This window comes from Lonchura striata, chromosome 1 (genome assembly GCF_046129695.1).
Source record: "Lonchura striata isolate bLonStr1 chromosome 1, bLonStr1.mat, whole genome shotgun sequence".
NCBI classification, from domain to species: Eukaryota; Metazoa; Chordata; class Aves; order Passeriformes; family Estrildidae; genus Lonchura; species Lonchura striata.
In genome coordinates, this window is record NC_134603.1 from 88,948,521 (window position 1) to 88,969,582 (window position 21,062).

The 21,062-nt window shown below is 39.6% G+C and overlaps 1 protein-coding gene across 3 annotated transcripts in view; it reads left to right on the forward strand.

The window, feature by feature from the left end:
• The window catches only part of KIF13A (kinesin family member 13A), a 101,369-nt gene extending 83,155 nt beyond the window's left edge, over positions 1–18,214 (forward strand). For 2 of the 3 annotated variants that reach the window (XM_021553325.3, XM_021553332.3), the window contains 13 exons: positions 1,140–1,239; positions 1,328–1,454; positions 2,479–2,534; positions 3,655–3,779; positions 4,766–4,942; positions 5,329–5,421; positions 6,253–6,405; positions 6,824–6,901; positions 7,413–7,460; positions 7,923–8,034; positions 8,959–9,110; positions 15,009–16,107; positions 16,932–18,214. In XM_021553325.3, the coding sequence (XP_021409000.1) occupies positions 1,140–1,239; positions 1,328–1,454; positions 2,479–2,534; positions 3,655–3,779; positions 4,766–4,942; positions 5,329–5,421; positions 6,253–6,405; positions 6,824–6,901; positions 7,413–7,460; positions 7,923–8,034; positions 8,959–9,110; positions 15,009–16,107; positions 16,932–17,218 (2,607 nt within the window). In that variant the 3' untranslated portion in view covers positions 17,219–18,214. Of the gene's footprint in view, positions 1–1,139; positions 1,240–1,327; positions 1,455–2,478; positions 2,535–3,654; positions 3,780–4,765; positions 4,943–5,328; positions 5,422–6,252; positions 6,406–6,823; positions 6,902–7,412; positions 7,461–7,922; positions 8,035–8,958; positions 9,111–9,671; positions 9,756–15,008; positions 16,108–16,931 lie in introns of all 3 variants that reach the window. The other variant, XM_021553345.3, reaches the window with a different exon arrangement.
• The last annotated feature ends 2,848 nt before the right edge of the window (positions 18,215–21,062 follow it).

Genomic DNA, 21,062 nt, shown 5'->3' on the forward strand with positions numbered 1-21,062 from the left:
ATACAACACTGCTATTTCAGTTTACCTTGTGACTTTATACTCTTACAGTGTCCTTTCTTCTCTAGTACTCTGCAGTCAGCTCTCCTAACTGGCTACATGAATTGCTATGGGAATAAAAGTTTTGAAACTTTAATTTAGAATGAAAGCAGTTTCTGATGAATATCACAGGGAAAAGAACCAGCAGCTGCAGTCATCTTTTCCAGGCAAATTATGCAGCATAAGATATTTTGTTTGTTTTCTAAAGAAAATATCATAACCTTTTATGTTGTGCAGTTTTCTGAAGTGCTTGAGTGAGAGTGGAGGATGTGAATGAGGATAGATACAGAAGCTTCAGTGAAGTAATTTTTTTTTTATCTGCACAAACCCCAACCTTGAACCTATTTTCCCGTGTGATAAGTCATAATTTAGACAGTGTAATAAAAGACTTATTTTAAAAGGTGACGAAGAGCAGAAGAAATACTCCCCAAAGTAAAATAAATTTCAGATTTCTACATAGAAGACGTTTTTCTAATAGGCAGTCCAACAGAAGTAAAACCAGTTAGGTGAGAATGCTGACATCCCTTAAAATGATGTGTTAAGTTTCCTAGCAGTCTCAAAAAATATAATGTAAGGTACTAACTTCTTTCGGGCTGTTTTTGCGCTTCCTGACATATCACAGGGAAGAACCAACTGGATTTTCTGTGATACCACAAAGCATGATTGCATGACGGGTTTTGTTTGCATGAGAAATCTTTTAATTGCACTGATAGCAGCTGCTAGCAATGGAATTTTGTGCAGGTTTGAGGGTGTATTGACCTGTCTAATCTTCAGGAGAACTTATGATCAACTGTTGATACTGGGTTTTCCTCTTCCATATGCTATTCAAAAGATTGATTGCCACCTCTGTGAGTAATTAGCCCATGGTGTATAATCTGTTCAGCAGCAGAGGCTCCTGTTGAAATCTGAGATTTGAAAGCAAATAAACTTCCCCTCATGGGCGATGAGGTACTTAATCAGTGTGCATGTAATTCGTGGGGAAAAAAGTTTTCTGCATCGTGCAAGCCATTTAATATAAATTCTGATTAAACTACCACGAAATTTACTGTCCTTTTATTCTTACCCACATAGTCTAGTGACTTCCTTCTCTATTTCCATGTTAGGAAGAAGATTTGAACTGTGTACGAGAAAGGTGGTCTGATGCATTAATAAAACGCAGAGAATACTTAGATGAGCAGATCCAAAAGATCAGCAACAAACAAGGTTTGCAGCTTGAAGTCTCTGTCATAAGTATATGCCCTATACCACAAAAAGTGTGTCTCATCTGTAATCCTAATCTTTCCCACCATAGAAAAATCTGAGGATGATATAGAACGAGAAGCCCGGCTGGTGGAACAGTGGGTAGGGCTGACGGAAGAGAGGAATGCAGTGTTTGTTCCAGCACCAGGCAGTGGAATTCCTGGTGCCCCTGCAAATTGGTATGTTCAGAAAAGCCACTGGAGTTGCCAGCTTTTTGTACATAAACCATGCATGCTGCAGGGTACAAATCTAAGGATGTTTTGGAGCTTCCTGTGTTCTCCTGTGATACTACAAACTGCATTCAGCTGACAGAAAGTTTAGAAGGTCAGATGCTGTCTGAATGTAAGAAGGATTTGCTTAGCTAAGATATTACATAGAGCTTTGAAATAGCTTTCAAGGTTTGAAAATCACCTTTGAATATAATATAGTATTTTGCAACTATACAGTTGAGAAAACTATCCAGTAGTTTGATTCCTTTCAGAAAAGGAGTGATTGAAAAATGAATTATAGAACATGTGATAATGTCATTGATAAAGGATGAAGAGGGAAGAAACCGATTCCAAAGGATGTGTTCTCTGTTTCATCTGAATTTGTAATATATTTCTCTTTAGTTTCATTTAAATTTGTGTTTTAACTAAGATCTTTGGAGCTGACATGCAAAAATGAGAAATGCAATATGTTAGGTTTGGGAAAGTATGGACAAGAAATGGACTCCTCTAATCAAGTGTACACTAATGTCTTCAATAGTATTTGGGGAATAATGTAGCAATAGTTTTTTTCTTGCCGTTTTTCCCCTTATCCACCTAAAGCATGCTGTGGACATATAGCTAAAAGAGTGTTTATGGATATAACGAGTGCCAGTAGTTGCATATCCAGTTGTTTGGAGGGTTGCTGACCTTTATGTGTGAGATGACTACAACCAGTTCACTTCATAAGGAGCAGAACAGGATGTTTAGAACTCTGGTCCTCCCAGTAAGTGCCACATGCTGTGTGGTGTGAATTGAGTTTTGGCAAAGCTCTAGATTTAGCTCTGTGTGAGCTAATAAAATGCTGTCTGTGCCACACAGGCATTCAGAGTAGCCATCAGAATGCTGACAGCTTTAGCCATTGGTTACAGTTAATGAATATTGCATGGAGAGCTGTCTGCCCAAATTAGCTTAGGTATGAAATTGCCTTTTTTGTTACCATTTTGTTTTGTTTTAGGATTCCACCTGCAGGAATGGAAACACATATACCTGTTCTCTTCCTTGATCTGAATGGTATGTCATAAAAAGAGATTAAGAAACTTGTGGAGGAGGAAATCGGGGTTAGTGTGGGTCAATAAATGGTTAAATGGAGGATTGGACTTGAAAGGTGTAAGAAATCAAACAAGTCCTGGCAATGACACTGTCTGATATGGCTTGTAAAGTGCTTTTTCCTCTGGCTGTGTATGTTGGCATAATTAAGCAAATTTATTTTAGAATAAGGATAAAAAGTCTGGGAACACAGGAGTACAGTGATGGGCTGTACAACAGAAAATATTGTAAGAAAGGAAACTTAGTTTGAATCAAACAGCAAATGAGGAAATCCTGTAAGTGTTTGATGTACAAATTCACATGTCATTAAGGCATTAACAGAGAATCTCCCACTGCTTTCAGAGCTCCTTCCACTGGCATTTCTGTAGAGTTTTAAATAGCTCATTTAATGAACACTGTGTTAGGATTATAATGAGCTTTTTTTGCAGAATCTGAGTCCTGGCCCTTTAAAGGTATTTAGTTCTAAATGCAAGAAGAATATTGATACAGACTCTTAAGACACAGATACACATTCTAAGTAGCAAGAGACTAGAATTAGCTCCACATTTAAGGACTGTTTGGGAAACAAGTCTAATAATAAACCTGAACATAAAGCACAAGAGGATCTATAGGCCTTATCACATCCAGCACTGCAGTGGACTATTACACATATTTATATAGGCAATGCATCAATAACCTCCTTTAGCAGATACTTTTGGAAAGTGAAATACCCTCTTATTTCATCTGTGTTCACAAGGAATGGTTTATTTGTTTTGGTTTGTTTTTTCTTCTTTTTTTTTTTTTTGTTTTTACTATCAGTAGTAATTAGCAGACAAAAGATCAAATCAAATAGAATATTTAAATAGGTTCATTGTATCATTGCACACCTTTTGTTTGTTCAGCAAAAAGCGTAATGTAGCCAGAACTGCTATTCTCAATTTATTTTGTATGCTGAAATCATCTTCAGAATGCTGCACAGTACTAAGATGAAGTAAGATTAAATGTAATATGAAATATGAGTAGGCCTTTATTAACAACTTTGCCTCTATATATTCATATCCTTTGGTATAAAACTATTTCATTCTTTGCACATTTGTTTCATTAGCTGATGACCTCAGTGCCAATGAACAACTAATAGGTCCCCATGCATCAGGAGTTAACTCAATACTACCAAAGGAGCATGGGAGCCCATTCTTTTATCTGCCGATCATAAAACACAGTGATGATGAGGTAAATTGTTAGCAAGCCTCCTTTTTGACAACTCTAGCTTGTGTAAATGCTTTTTTCTTATGTTTTATTTCCTACTTCTATGTATTTAATCATTATTATTATTACCTTTTTGTCTTAGAAGTACCATCTGTATCTAGTGCTGCCTTTATTCTCTGACCTATTTATTTAGAATTTAGGAGGATATGACTTGTTAGCTCTTTTGCTTTAATTCAGAGATGGCAAGTGTTAGCTCTTGGCAAAGAATAATTCAACTGCCTGGCTCAAAATCCCTTTTCCTGCTTTCCTCACCCTTCATCATTCCTGTTGCAGGTTCTTAACTCTTCAGAGAAAAAGAGGTTTTATTGTGTGCACTAGGCAAAGCTTAATACTTAAATAAAAATTCTTTCATTTTTAGTACAGAATTACTGTTTTTTAAATGTATGTTTTGGGAATTGTTGGAAATTAATACTTCTGAATCCATTCTGGAATTTCTTAACTGATTCCTTCCATATCCTGCATCTACTCAGGCCATTGTTTAAAAGACTCTTTCCAGAATAAAAGGACACCAAAGTGGGGGGGAAGGCAGAGGGAAGGAAAAAAAGTACTGCAGAATGGGTGCAGGTTTATTCTGTCTGGGCTGTTAATCTAATCCAACACAGAAGGAAGATTTTACAATGAAATTAATACACTTCTAATATAGTAACAGTAGGATTTTTATCCCTTCATCCAGTCCTTCTGCTTTCCTTTCTGTCTCCAGCCATGTGAAAACTTCCTATGGGGGCAGGGATTGGGATCATAGTTATTTTCCCCAGTATCTTAATACCTCTTTTTTGATTCTTCTGATAAATTCCTTACTATGAAAAGGAGGTTTGACTTCACTTTGTTCAATGATGGTGATGTTTCTCTCATTAAGGGATTGTTTTACTCCATGTTAAATAATTGTAAATTATACCTTTTGTTAGAATAATAGTATCTTTGATTTCCTTTTCCTTTATCCACATGCATAGGTTTCAGCCACTGCTGCCTGGGACTCTTCTGTTCACGATTCAGTGCACCTCAATAGGGTAACTCCTCAAAATGAGAGAATTTACTTGATAGTGAAGACTACTGTGCAGCTCAGTCACCCTGCTGCAATGGAACTGGTATTGCGCAAAAGGATTGCAGCCAACATTTATAACAAGCAGGTAATAAGTTTATATATTCTTTTAATCTTTGTTTCATATTCTTAATTTAATGAATGTGTTTTCTTAGCTCTTTGCTTAATTTTTTGAGTCTGGTCTCCCTAGTTCTTACGAGAGAGAAATGAAAACTAGATGTTTATAGGTTGCAGTGAAGCTGTGTACTGGTATATTTCTTTGAACTGTCCATTTTTCAACTGATTGAACTTAGTAGCATTGTATACTGAGCACAGTGCTGTAAAGAATGCTTAAAATATCATAAATGCTAAAGTAAAATTAATAAATGATGGTTCTGATTGGCTTCATAATCAGATTTTTCATTGCAACTTTTCATTTTTTTAGGATGTCATAAATATTATCAAAACAGTAACTGAAAATTACTTTCTTTCTAGAGTTTTACCCAGAGCCTGAAAAGGAGAATATCCTTGAAAAATATATATTATGCCTGTGGAGTGACTTATGAAATAGTATCCAATATACCAAAGGTAAATAATACCATATTTCTTTGACAAATGCACAGAAATCAACAAAATTGACCTACTGCAGTGGGTGATACTGATGAGAAAGTAAATGTTCTACTTTGCTGGTATGAGGCAGGTTGCCAAAGTGAATATACTGAAGTAGATCAGTGTGAGATTGTTGACAGTTGAAAACTGTGGGGATTTTATTTTCTCTTCTACTGTGTTTAAGTTTTTGTAGTAGAGGTATTTTTGAAGGCCCATTAACTTAAAGTCTACAGGGAAAATATAGAGGGTACTCAGAGGAATGTTCAGGTTTGTGAAAACAGAATAGCTGGGAATCTGAGTTCACAGGAATATAAATTACTTTTTATAGAAAAAAGCGTGTATGAGTTGTAAATGTACTATAAAATTTATTTTAAAAGTAAACAAACTGGACAAATGAAAACATAAATAGTCTTGAAACCCTGTAATTGTCACTTTGTTGCAGTACTACTTAAACTTTAAACTCTAGGGAAATCACTGCATATTTTAAGATTTGGGAAGGAAATTACATTTCCTTGCCTAGGAAGTTGTCATTAGTTGAGCCTTAACATACACAATTTCAGGTTATATATGCATTATTTCTAGAAGTGCATTTACTACAGCAAATGCTCAAAACTTCTCCTAAATTTGATCTCTTCAGCATCATTTGCATCTTTATGGAACAACCCTGGATCATTGCCTGTAATTAGGTTTGCTGATTAAGTTTAAGATGCCCAAATCAAATTAATTTCTGGATTGAACCAGTCTAAAAAAGTGGCCTAAACCAATTGGCTTTCTTTTTTGAAACCTTGAATGTTGTAACTTCTACTTTAGGCTACAGAAGAAATTGAGGACCGTGAGACCTTAGCACTGATGGCTGCAAGGAGTGAGAATGAAGGCACATCCGATGGCGAAACCTACATTGAGAAATACACACGTGGTGTGCTGCAAGTGGAGAACATTCTGAGCCTTGAACGGCTAAGACAGGCAAGGAAAAGGCATTTCTTGCACCCTTTGCACTGGATTATGAGAATTCAAGAAGAGATGATGGATCTTTTAAAAATACTGGGTTGTTTTTTGTTTTTTTTTCTGTTGGGTGGTTTTTTAGAGAGCATTGAACAGATAAATGTAAGATAAAATTAGTTCTGTGAAATACAAATTTCCAGAGGTGGTGGATGTAGTAACTAAAGCTGACAATGATGTCGTACTCAGAACCTGAACATGCAAAGGCTGCAGAATGAATTTCAGACAGAAGCTTTGGTGGTTGTGTGTGCAAATTAAGATTTGTGAATGCAAGCCCTGATTGCTTCTGTTAGCTACACTGACAAAAAGTCCCTATCCTGCATGCTCAGTTCTCCTGAAGAGGCCATGGCATTACTGTTAGTGTTTTGTTCTCTTTACACAGGCAGTGACTGTCAAAGAGGCTCTCTCCACCAAAGCCAGGAACATCCGCAGGAGCATCAGCACTCCAAATGTGCACAACGTAAGAACCCTTCATCATTAGCACTGATGGGGCAGGGGCTGCTGTCTGTGTGCTGATGTAAGGCTTGCACAATGGGATATGGTAGTGATTACTCTGTGCTGGGACTGACCTGCCTGTGGGGAAGTGGCCATGAAGTGAAACCCACTCCCCAAAATTGTCCATACTAGGAGATAATGAAGTTAACAGGGAAGAGGGAGGGTTGGTTGAAACTCTTCTCCTTTTACAAGGAAATCCATTTGGGAAGTAGTCCAGGATGAACGCTGCCCTGGTTCAGATTACTTTTACCTCCAAGTCCCTTTAACTTTTTTTCATAGTATAAGGGGTAGTTTCCATTTTATGTATTCTCTCACGCACTCATACTGCAGAAACTTTTATGTCTTTATACATAAAATGGTCCTAAAAGAGAGAGCAAAATAGTTATTAGGACTAAACGATCAGTGTTTCCTCAAGGTTTTATATCTCACAAATAAAAGATAGGCATTTTGTCATTCTGTCTGTTGGTGTCCTGTAGGTGTCCTGTAGTCGACTGGATCTTTCTGCCTGTGATGATGATGACAAGGTATGGAAATGTAGCGACAAACAGCTCACATTCCCAGATTTCCCATACCCACCAGAAGCAAGATGTGTTTGAGAATTGGGAAAAAAAAAAGGAAAATAGAAATAGTATTTTCCTTTAACAGTATTTAAAGCAGTTGATTTACATAGTGTATCTTCAAAGTTCTGCACCCATTACATATAATTTTCCATTAAACCTTATTGTCCTTCTCTGCTTTTCATATTAGAATTATATAAACTCATATGTAAGAAACAGAGCAAAACTTTAACTACTTCTCTGACCAGCTAATTACCTTTTAAACAATGCATTTCTATATGACAGGAATATTGTCTGAAGTCAGTAATTGACATAGCTATGGTTTGTGGGGTTTGGTTGACTCTTAAAAAAACCACCCGAGTTTACCAATTTTTTTTTTCCACATTTTGTCTGCGTCAGCATGCAGATTTATATATTTTTATTTTTTAGGGTTGGTCTGAAAGTCATCTAGATATATCTGACTGTTGTTCCAGCTATCAAGATGTATCATGCTATGGTACTTTACCCAGGGAGTCACCTCGCAAGAGCAAAGATGGCAGTGGTGAGATTTCATATATGTAATGACAATGCTAGTGGATTTTTATTTACTGGATTAAACTGAAAATTAAATTCCCAGTGCTCTATTCCTAATAAATGTGTTATCCAGCTTCTACTTAAGGAGCTAAACATAATCTGGAAATAGGGGAGGAAAGGAGAAATGCATAAGACATCCAGGAAAGAGGGTAAAGAGGAGGACAGAATGTGCTAAATATAAATCAAAACTGTAGAAGGAAAAAAAAAAAGGAAAAAAAACCACCCAAAACAAAGCATCACAGACTCACACAAAAGAACAAAACACAACTGCTGTTATTTTATGAATTTGTAGATGCTTTTTTTAAAGTGGGAAGCATCCTTAGACAGGTTCTTTACATAGTATGTGGATATCGGCTGTGGCTCCCTGTCAGTTTGTCACAGGTGCCTCGACTCCTTCAGGTCACATTGACCAGGCAGTACAGGTAGAAATATTGCTGAAATAAAGTGGGCTGGGGGTTTATTCATTGCTTCCTTGCTTATAATTTCCTTTTTGATCATGCTGGCTGTTCTGGATGGCTGGCTCGGTTACAGGGCAGATTTGCAGTCTTGTGGGCAGAGGTCAGGTGAGACATAGGAAGCATAAGAGCTCCTCGGTTTTATTTTCAAGGACACTTCCCACTGGTTTTATGACCAAGATGAAAAGGAGAAATGTTGGAGCCTCAAAATGGAAGGGGCAGATACTGTCTGAGATATCCTCAGATTTTTCTGAGGATCTCACTGAGCTCTACATTATTTCATGCCTCAGCCAGTGGTTAAGTACTTAAATATTGATATTTTTTCTGTAGCCAGCAACTTTGTCAATTGCATGGCTTAACCTTCAGTTGTTTTGAAATATGATCTTGCAGTCAGGATATGAAGAACTGAAATATACTATTTTTGCTTTTTTACCTAGGTGTTGTAGCAGAGAATTCCCATGCTTTAATGGCCAGCCCTTTTAAAGCATTTTCTCCCCAGCCACCAAAGTTTTTCAAGCCCTTAATGCCAGTGAAAGAGGAGCATAAAAGGAAGACCCCACTTGAAAGCCGACCTCTACTTAGTCAAGAGGTAATCTTTGAAAACCACCTGCTTTTTTAAAGGAGTTGGAGTGATTTTGTGTACTTGAAAAATCATTTACATCTGTTGTAACAGAATTTTGTAATTCTCTGGTAAAAGTATTCAGGTCACCCTTTATATCTGGTGGAGTTTTGCTTTTTGGAATTTTGTTTCTTACCTGAATACAGGGTTTGTTGATTCTGGGTTTTTTTACTTCTTAGTATGTATTGTCCATTACAGGATACTTCTATTTTAAAGTAGCAATAACTATTTTACTACCTTTGCACCTTTTTCTTTTTATTCTCCAGTAAGATGCTGGTGTGTGTTTTTCATAGACAAAATGTAATTCTGTGAAACTATTCTGGGGTGGTTATAATTCTGGCCTCTATTCCTCACCCACAAACTCTGGGAGGAGTGCATGAGTTCCCCTACCCATTAACTTGAATTTTGATGTCTGTATGGCCAATGCTGTTTCACCTTCATCACATCTTCACACCTTTGTGACTTGGCACCCAGTTAGCAGCATGGTCAGAGCCATGGTTTGTGTGGTGTGTTGTGTCTCAACCTTTGCAGAGCATGCCTCCATTGCAGGTGCACTGTGCTGGCTATGCTGTGCCTGCAGGAAGCATGGCCAGCACCATGCCTGAGGAGAAGATTGTAAGTTTTGTACCAGTTTCTGTCTCGAGGCCTGGTGGTGGGCTTGAGGCACTCACACTACTCCAGCAGGAAAAAGAAGTTGTGAGTTGGAAATAACCACTTGTGACTGATTGTAGGTTATGGTTGTAACAGTTGCTTGCCTGGCTTGCAAATGTATTCTGTCATTGGAACTAACTCTACTGGAGTTTGGTGTTCTGTTTTTGTTTTGTTTTGGGTTTTAATGTTTATATGTCATATGTCTTGTGGGGTGGGGGGAGAGGGGAGGCTGTAGTATTTACAGGGCACAAAAGATCAAGAAAAGGATTAGAGAGCAATGCTGTTTTCACTCTAATATACCTTGTATGTTACCTAGATTTTGTGACTATACCCCAGAGTAAATGGAATGATCCCATTTGGTGTAAGTAACTGTGCATTTAGGTGTGGGTACACTATAAAAGCTTATAATTGCCTGACATAGAAGTAATATTACTAAGATTGCCGCTCTTAATTAACCTGCAGCCTGTCTTCATCATAATTCAGGTGCAAATTAAGGTGGAGGGCTTTTGTTTTAATCTTCACTTGCTAAATCCTTTTCTCACTGCTGCTTCAACAAAAGGTGTATCATCATTTCTGCTGTATGATGGTTTTGGGTTTGGGGCTGTGGAATATGGCTGCAAATACTTGCTTTAATCAGAGCTTTAGATTTAAAATTCAGAACCTTCAAATTATTTCCTTTAAGTCCTATGGGACAGTTTTCCACAAAATCCTAGCAATGCTTTCTTCTATTCAATAATTATCTTCATTCCTACCATATAGCCAAACCATTAAAAAACCTGTTCTGGATTTCTAATGCTGTTTTGCAAGTTGCTAGACCAAAGTATCCTGAGTGTTCTGGTGTATATATTTGAAGCTTGGCTGCTGGGTTTGGGTGGCAGCTGTTTTAGTCTTGATTGTGTTAATTTTCCATAAGGTAACTGATATGCTGACTCACAATGAGTCACTGATACAAATAATGGGTAGGTATTTGGAAGAAAAAATCTAGTTGAAAAAACATCCCTTGGAAAATAAATTGTTACAAAACTTTCCATAGCAACTTGAGGGCAGTTTTAATCCCTTGAGTGAAAACAAAGTCCCACCCCATGCATGCTCTGAATTAACCCAGGCATTTGCCTGTGCTACTTTCAACAGATACACAGAAGCTTTCAGAGCTAGGAAAGGGCAACATCCTGCCGCCAGGCTTTGCCAGAGAAGGGATGAGATTCACTGAACACTGTAAACCTGCTGTAGCCAAAAGAACCATAGAAAGAGGTGTTCTTTCAGTTCTCAGCTGCTTGACTCGTACTGACTTCTCCCTTGTATCCACACAGTTTTTTGTTTGGTTGCATAGGAAGTCAGGTCAAAGGAACGAATCCACCCAGGTGATGGCTTGACTACCATGGATTTTTTCATTTGGATCTAGTCCTCTGTCTGATGACTTTTTAGACCCTTGAGGGTCCTGGGGAGACAAGGCAAGAATTAGCAGCTGCTAGTGGGGAAGAGGTTTACACAGCTACTTTTTGTAGCCCAGACAGCCTAGGGTGTTGTGTTTAGCAAGTGATGTTTCTGGGGGTTTTATCGCTTTAGGAAAGAAATCTATGTAGGAAGTAGGCTTTTCAGACTATGCCATTTTTCAGGGCTGCAGTGAGTCCTATATTTTAACTAAGCTGAAGTATTCCAATATTCAAAACACATCTGCCAAAGGAAGGGGGAAGAAAAAGCAGCTAACAAAAAATATTTTTTATTCAGTTGGCCTGAAATAGAGCATTCAACCTGAAATTTCAGAGGGTACTTACACACGCTTGATATTGCAGCTATATCAAAACAGCATGATATAGGGGCACGTTCTATATAATATAGGAATACAGTGACTTACGTTAAGGTCAGATTAAATGTTTTCATATTAAGTGTATTTAAATACTGCCAGAAATTAACATGTTTAAGGGAGGGTTTGCTAAGAGGAAACCCTTCTAGAGGGCAATAAAAATTGAGGCACCTGTGGTGCAACCACTAGATAAGTATTACTGATTTTTAAATTACTAAAATGGGAACTTACTTGTTGAGGTTACTTGACAGGTGTAATTTAGGGATTTGAAAATGCAGATGCAAAGCAGGTGTAGGGAAGCTGCTCTGTGCTCCTGCTTATTTTGCTTCTTTACTGCTAGAACTTGATGTATAGTCTTGTCTCATTAGTTCTTGCTGTTGTGGTCTTTCTGTTACCAGTTCTTAAATCTGCTTTTCATTATAATAATTGTGTTACATCCCAGGGAAGTTGCTGAAGCTTCTTGACCAGTTTTTTAAAGATTTTATCTTTATTTATACCAATTAGCCTGAGCTGTACGAGGCACCTTCTTTCTTTTTTTTTCCCATCTCACATCCACAGAAATTTGAAAAACTCTGAAATTGCTTTGTTTCTGGAATTTCCCAGTCAGGAAACTTAAGATGAGCTCTGTAAGGAAATATGTCTTGTCTCCACCAAGGGCATCTTTTGTTTGTCACAAGGTGATGTCTCTTCACCTATCTCAGCATTTTTCACAGCCCATGTTCTAGTTAGAAAACTGGTTCTCTGTAGCTTAGCTTTTATACTTATGATGACAGATAGCCCTGAAATGGCACATGAATGACACTGTGGTTACTTGTTTGGCCTTTCCTAATCACTCACTAATGTCTGTATGTCTGTATTGCCATTTCTTAGTTACAGCCTGTTATCCAGTCTGATTCTGAACTGGGAAACCACCAAGGTGGAGTTTTTTCAGTCAAATGAGGAATCTTGCAAGTTTCAAAGGAGACATAAAGAACTCTTATAAAAATACCTCTTGGTCTCAAGGGGACATTTAACTAGTATTGACTAGAAATACTTCTTTCATTAAATATTTATTAGTTTGGAGTTCATATGTAATCTTCATATACAAACTTTAAAAAGTGTATTTAATAAGCTCTTAGTTTTTAATGTTTAAAAACACTCCCAAACTATAAGGTTCTGCACAGAACAAAACTTAGTTTTGCAAAAATAAAATTGGTAAAAGGGAAGCAGTAAGCAGAATGATTGAGAAAACATCCCTCAGAGATGAGCAACTGGTATCCTGCAATATGCAAAAAAGATGCTTTGCTTAAGGCTTTAGTGCTTGGAAGGATATTCATAGTCTCAATAAAGGAAGTATTATTTTTTTTCTTCCAAAGGTAATGTGGATTTCAGATGTAAGTAGCAAGATTTTCAACAGTATAAATAATACGCAGTAGTCTTACATGACATTTCATAACACTATTGCTCCTCTTCAGAGAAATAAATAATTGCAAATTAAAGCCTTCATGCAGATTCTGTATGAGAAATAACTCTGAAAGAGTGCTGTGAAAATTAGAAAGCAAAGGATACCGAGACTTTACGTGAGCAGATATTAATAATCTGAAATGTGGTTGGATTTGTCAGATATACTTAGACAAATAGAAATGTCCTCTTCAGATATTGATCGCTAATATTATTGAAAATATTGAATAATCTTAAAAGTCTATCCTGCATGGGTAATACTGAATTATATTTCCTATGAGTTTGCTATGAGTTTGAACATGGTAAGAATGGACATGAGACCTTGTTACAGATAAGGGCTGTCTGACAAATGGGGAGAGGCTGGAATACCTGGAGCTGTTCAGCCTTAAGGAGACCAGTCACAGGGGCATTTTATCAATATATAAAAACACCTGATGGGCCAAGGCAGAGTCTTTTCAGCAGTGTCCAGTGATAGGACATGAGGCAAATCAAAACACATGAGATTCCATATGACCACAAGATAGAACAAGAATACACTTTTTCTGCTGTGAGGGAAATGAGTTGTGCAGAAAGGTTGTAGAGATCTCAAAACTCACCCAATTGGACACTGTCTTGGACAACCTGCTCTGGGTGACCCAGCTTGAGCAGAGGGGAGATTGGGCTAATTGGCCTCAAGAGGTGCCTTCCAATCCAAACAATTCTGTGATTATTCTGACATGGGCAAACTGAGGAAATCTTATACAAAGTTATTTTGAGCAGTCTTGGCTATTTTGAAGTGAGGAAATATTTTCAAGAGGATGTTTAAACTGATGTGTTGGTATTCTCTGGTCATCTGGTTAACTGTTCTGCTTTTCCTTTTACATTGGTGAATCACAGCAGGTGTCTGAAAATATCCAGGTGCTTCAGATATCACACAGGATCTGCCTTGATCAGAATTTGAAATCTGTGATGCAGATAAAGGAACTGAGAAATAATGGGGGCTACAGTTTCTTTAAAGGACTTCAGCAGTTTTCATTTTTCCTAAAATAAAATTATTTCTAATAGACATTTCCTGTAAACTAACAATTTTTACTATATATGTATGAGTATACATATACCTATGTTTATACCTGCATATCTATGTGTAAATGAAGACACAGATGTATATAAAAAAGGAAGTACTTAAAAAAGCATTCATGTGGAGTCCTGCCTGCAATATTTTATCTTGGAGGAGCAGCCCTACCATGTTGACAGAGTCCTTCTCAGATTCATCTTTACAGACTGAAGTTCTCAGCTTCAGATGGAGTCTGTGAAAGCCACATCTGTGGTCTGGTCAGGGTGGATCCCCACACATCACCAAGGAGAAAATCAGGGAGGCATCTCCAAATTCTATTAGGGTGATTAGTGTCACCTATTTCCCTCCAAACACAAACACGTGTGCATAGAAATGCTTCCTTGAAGATCTGCTGTAATATTTTATCTTTTTGCTTGTATATTCAAACATCCTGAACATGTTCACCTGGGGTAAGCAAAATTATTTAGCCTTGCTGATATCAGGTTAATAGAAAATCCCACTGTGCAAGGTTGTTAATCATCCCAAAGTTTTTAATAACCTGTATTGCAGCAGGGACTTCTTAAGGCCTTTACCCTTCATATTTGTGTTTATCTTGTTAGGTAGTGAATTAACCCTATAAAATACCTTCAGTGTGTTTAATTAGTCTAAATCATGGGGAAAAAAGTTTGTGTATCAAAATAATAATTTTCAATATAAAATATTGGTTTATATTTCCTGAACTATTTAGAATTTATTTTCTAAAAATTGAGTAGCTCAGTGTAGATAGGATACATTTCCAGCAGCTCTTTTCAATGAGAATAAAGAATATTAAAGGTATATATTTCTCTATGCTCAGAAAGATAAAATCAAGGATGGTTAGTTTATTTTGGAAACCTCACTGTCACAGGTTCCTAATCCTAATTCCTCTTCTCATTTGCAGGACTCTGAGGAGGAAGACAATGAGTTGGAGGCCATTAATAAGAAACTGATAAGTCCACAAAATTTTCAAAATTTCCGCCCTTACGTACCGGAGGAGTTTGCTGACTTCAGTATTTACAATGCTAGCCTAGAGAACAGGGAGTGGTTTTCCTCTAAATCAGACTTCATGAGCTCACGTGTTCTTGAGAAAGAGGTGTCCCGCAGTCCTACCACTAGCAGCATCACTAGTGGCTACTTTTCCCACAGTGCCTCTAATGCCACCCTGTCTGACATGCTTGTTCACTGTAGTGATAGTACAGACCAGCTAGCCAGTCACTCCAAGGAGCTGGACTCTAGTGATCCCTCGGGATCATCCCTTGAACATGATTTAAAATCTTCTTTGAACAAGGAATGTCGAGAATCAGAAAAGGAGTTATCAAGAGAGAAGTTACCTGTGGTACCACTGAAAGGAAACAGTGCCTTAACAGAGCAAGTACCACTGTCATTCAGTGCCGCTGACAGAGACTCTCAGCAGCTACCCAGAGCTGGATCCCTCTCAGCTCTAAGTTCCTTGGATGGCAAAAACACCATCGAATTTTCAGCATGCGAGGTGACAGTTGAGCACACGATGGACGTTCTGGAAGATCACTCCTTCACTGAATTCATGGGTGTTGAAGATGGGAAGGACTTTGACCATTCAGCAGCTCCACAGTTGTGTTCCCTTCTGTCCTCTAATGGAGCGAGCGCCTCGGAGTCACCCCGAGGCCCTGGCAAGGGTCAGAGCCCATGCACAGGCCAGCAGAGCTCTGCAGCAACACCAGCTGACGGCTGGCTTGCGGATGCTGTGGAAAGCCCTTTTTGTTCTGGACTGGTGAAAGACCCTTCAGACCCTGAGACTTATCCCGATGCTTCCATGGACGATTTTATTATGAAGGACCATTTGGATGGTTCTGATTGTGAAGAAGGTGCTTCTGCAGATCAAGCCCACATCTTGCCAAGCTGGGTGGCTGTGGGCGAGCAAGTCTGTGTTGGAAGTAATAAAATGGGCACAGTGAGATACGTTGGAACGGTGGATTTTTCAGCTGGAATATGGGTTGGAGTTGAGCTCAATGTTCAGCTGGGTAAGACTAAATGTGTTCTGGGTTATCTATGCAGCTAGTATGACCAATTTTTAAAGTCATAGTACAAACATTACTTCCAGTTCAGTCATGGGAAGTACCTCCAGTTTCAGGAAGCTTGGTATCTGATACACCCAAATCACAGCTTTCTGGTTGTAGAGATGCTCTGATCCATTTTTAATTGTCTAAAAGCTCTGCTTTTGCATGTTGTGGTAGTTCCCTGTTGGTACCCATCTGTTTTTACAGATCAGAGAAACAATGTTTTTTTAATAAGTGTGCACACATTCATGAACAGTACTAGCAGTGTGCATCACTTGTCAGATAGGTTTGCTGTCAGTGACTTTTAGAGATCTATTGTTTTCCACTGGGGAAAGATGAATTCCAGAACACAGGCTTTCTGTTACTTCATTTCAGAGGGGTCAGAAAAAGTCAGTGCTCTGCAAGTGTTAACAAACTTCTACAGAAATGGTTCAGGTCATTTAAAAATATGTTTTTAGTAGTTTAACAGGTAATATCACTTATTTGTCTCCAGCTAAATTTTGAGCTTTGCAAGCAAAGTTTATTTTGCAAAATGAACACATGCTTGGCTTTTTAAACTATTAGTTAACAAAGCAATATTTTAGAAAATCATCTTTTTGGTCACATTTTAAGCCTTCCTTTCCAAGTTTTGTTCTCCCTAGTGTATGGTAAGCATCTGGCTCTGTCACTCAGCAGGAGCAATCTTGACTATTTGACAGAAAATGAAAGCTATTCACACTTCATCGCCTCAATTGTATGTGTTAATGGCAGCACCAGCATTTAATCCTGTGCATTTCTTTCCATTGAAGGGAAGCACGATGGAATTGTGAAAGGCAGAGAGTACTTCCACTGCAAACCACGACACGGTGTTTTCGTTCGTCCCGGGCGCCTCAGCAAAGCACCAGCTCCCGCAAGGAAATGGAGTAGCACTTCCCGTTCTCAGGCACCTTCCAGTTCAGAGAAACGGAAGAGTTCTGTGCTTCAAGGCTCATCAGCCACTCCCAAGACAGGAGGAGACGTCCTCTGCCATTCAGGAGATGCAGCAGCTTCTGCTTTTTCTAGGAAACAGGAAAACAGGAAATCTTGGATTAACTAAACCACAGTATTTTTGCACTTACTACACGCGTCACTGTGTAGAAAACTTTATGGATTTTTGAAGCTATTGTACATTTTAACCTGTCCATATGGAATGTGTATTCTCTAGAGTCCTTGACTTAATTCTCTAATTTTTTATAAATAATATATATATTATATATATATATGAATGTGTATCTATAGATTGTCTGCCAGTAGGCAGATATGGCTGCACACTAAAACACAGTTAAAGCTGATTGTAGATAACTGAGGTACTGGACTATTTGTTACACAACAACTTGGGAGATATATTTTAAACAACAAAAGATATTTTATTGAGGAAAAAACAGGATGTGAATCCATTTTGGAAAAAAGACCCAACCGCTGTTCTTAATTACCAAAGAACTTGTTTTAGACTGACATATTTGCTGTTTATATCTTTCTATTGTAAATGTTTTAACTGGTAACTTGGTGCCATATTCCTTTCAGTCACTGGGCACCATGCAGCCTTCCATGTTTAAGCACACTGAAATATCCAACTGCTTCATATGTTTTGTCTTCCTTGAGGCCTGCCACTGTGCTGACTTGGCATTGGAATGACTGATGATGCCTGAAGCTATGAGTCTGGCATTTCACATGTTAGCAAAAGCCAGCTGGGCAGTTTGACTGCAGAAACAGTATTACTCCAAGGGTGTGAGAGGACAACATTCTGGGTTTTTTAGGGGTTTTAGTTTTTTTGGGTGCGGGGTGGGGAGAAATGGGAAATAAAGAAGCAGTAAATGGATCATGACTGCAGACTTTGCACTTGTTACTTGCTGGTTTATTATCAAGATGAAATAGAACCTGCTAAAGTAATTTTAATCTGTAAAGTTTATTTTAATAATGGAAATGATGGAGGGATTTATGTCTGGTGCTTATGAATTCCTAAGAAGGTTGTTCCACATGTAGATACTGTAGATGCCTGTACAAGTGTTCTGGATATTTGTAAAGCAACATGGTAAAAAATGAGTGAAGTGAATGGCCTGCTGTATCTTTTCTTTGTTCCTTAGCAAGTGAATGATTGAGATACCTGGGACCTTACTGAAAAGCTGCTGTTCTTTGATTGTTGTGTACAATAAGCGGACTCTCGTATTTTACTATTTACTGTAAAGACCTGTAATTTATATATTGCCATACTGTATTTAATTGGTGCAGACCTGTTGTGTGTTAGAATACAGACTGTTTACTTGGGATTTAAAAAAAATGTGTTACTTGTGTTCGGTACAATTAGGCTTAATGCTCAAAGAGGGAGCTGTTTCTAGCTGGTGCTGCTCAGATGCAAAGGACTTGGTAAAAATGCTGAAGGCTAGTGATGTTGGAGTGGAAGACTAGAGGGTATGAACCTCTCTTACCACTGAGCCTCAGAGAAGAGCAGCCCCTTTGAATACACATTCCTCACCTTCTGCTTTCCCTGTCCTTCCCAGGAGAGGGAGCAGAGGTGGAGAACTCCTGCCAGAGAACAGAATCCCGATGGTCAAGGGGAGATGGGACAAGTTCTTGGAAGACAGATAAGAGAGGATCATTGCTAAATATATAAAGGCCCCAGCCGCTGGCATCTGGGAGGGCAATGTGCTGGAGGAGGCAGTGAAAGGAGGGGCTGTGAAGTTCAGTGTACTTGCCCTTGCCATGGCTTTTGTCCCTTCTAAGACAGGATTCTTAAGTGTTAATTGATTTTGAAATGTGTATCTTTGCAGAACAGTTCATGCTTCTGGTGTCCACCTTGAGTTGCTCTCACTGCATTAATGACACTGCTGCTGAAGGAAAACTACTGTAATAGAAAAAGATTTTATGCAGAATTATTTTATTGGGCACAGATGATTGTGGAATACTGCCAGGTATCAATGGCAAACATGCCAGCATCTTGAAGTTAAGTTTAGATGTCACTTTAATATTTTTATAAACATTTTAGGAAATCTACTTACACATTGGCATTAAAATATTTTTCCAGGATCAGTACAAACAATTTGGAAAATCAGTGTGGCCATTTTCTTACGGCACACATTCAGTAGTTACACCAGGTTAGCAAATCAGCCAGCATCATCTGGGCTATTCATTGTTTCAGGCTTTGGAAACACTGGGATAATTGTGCTCTTGGAGTAGGCATTCTGTATATGCCAAAGAGACGAAAGCAAGCCAGCCTTGTGTCCTTCTGTACCCATTTCACAAAAACTATGCCATGGTGAATTCTGGTTTTATTAAAAAACCTGTACTTTTGCAAACCTTGCAAGTGAACATGCCCTGACCTGGGTTGATGTAAAATTAGGAGCACAGCTGACAGGTGCAACAATGTGATAGGAAGATGAAAGCTCTTTGGTTGATGTGCTCCTCAAAATTCTAGTACAGAAACAGAATCTTTTTTTTTTTTTTTGTTAGCGATGTTAGACTAGGATTCTGCTGGTTTGAACTTTGGATTCAAAGTGGAAGAAAATTGTGGTGATAGTGCAACTGCAAATTGCTTTTTTTTTTTAAGATTAAGTAGCAGCTAAAATACACTGCCTAATAAGCACAGTGTAGCTTATTAGACAGTCTGTACAGTGTACAATCTGTAGCAAGATGTCAATTAAAAAAAAAAAAAACAAAACACCAATTATGATAATGAATAACGTTATGCACAGCCAATCCCTCATTCAACAAATCTGCCATCCTGTTTTCCCAGTCTGCACAGAATTAATGGATTTTGACATCAGGGTCGTTAGAATGCTAAGTAAGATCACGCTGGCTTTCAGCTTGTTTTCTGAGTTTATGACGCGCTGTTTTTCCGAGCACGCTTACTTTCCTGGAGACACGGAGGGCTCGGGGAGCAGCTGTGACAGCCCACCAAGCACCAGCACAAGCGTTTAGTCAGCAGCGCTCGCTGTCAGCATTCCCCCACCAAAGGCTTCCCTCGAGTTTGCAGCTGGAGGCAGAGTACGAAGCGCCGGTCCTCTGTAAACAGCACGGAGTGCCGTGGAGCAGTGTAACGGGGGGTGTCGGCTGCCAGCCCCTGGGAGCAGCAGGGCTGTTCCTGCCCTGCGCTCGGGCGAGCTCGCTCAGGTAACTCGCCCTGTGCCGGCGGCAGTGGGGAACCGGAGCTGCCCCCGGCGCTGGACAGCCGGCAGACTCGAAAGAGCTCGGGGCTTGCTTTCAGCCTTTCCCCTCTCTGGGTACGTGTTTTGGGGGCCTCTTCATCTGCTTAGCTGGTCATTTACGGAATCCAAAGGGAAGGGAAAATGTGGCAAAACCTCTGTCTGAAAAGGACCGCAATGATTAAGGTTGTTGGGGAAGGGTGGGGAGGAGGCGGCTGGATGAGAGCAGGCGCTGCCTTCTTTATGCACCAAAACATGCTAAAAACAGTGTTTCCTCATTAAAAAATAAATAAATAAACTGTGTGCTGTCCAAATGCAGCGGAGTTCTCATGCGTGAACTGCGAACGGCCACGGGCGGACCGCAGAGAGGAATGACGCTGGAAAGCCACCCAGCTTCCCTGACCTATTTGCGTCTCATTCCAGCTGATACGCTCCGGCAAGGCGCAGGGACAGCGCAACGCCGGGGAGCGACACGCGGCTGCCTCCAGTGCATCCATCCACCATCCCGTAACGCCGCGGCCTTTCCCCCAGGAGTGCGGGCGGGACGTGCGGCGCCGCAGGCCCGGGGCGAGGCGCCGCCCGGGGCGGGGCGCGGCGGGCTGGCGTGAGGCGGGCGGAGCCGCGAGTGAGGCCCGCGGCCCCGCCTCCCCTCACGGCGGCCCCGCCTCCCCTCACGGCGGCCCCGCCTCCCCTCACGGCGGCCCCGCCTCCCCTCACGGCGGCCCCGCCTCCCCTCACGGCGGCCCCGCCTCCCCTCACGGC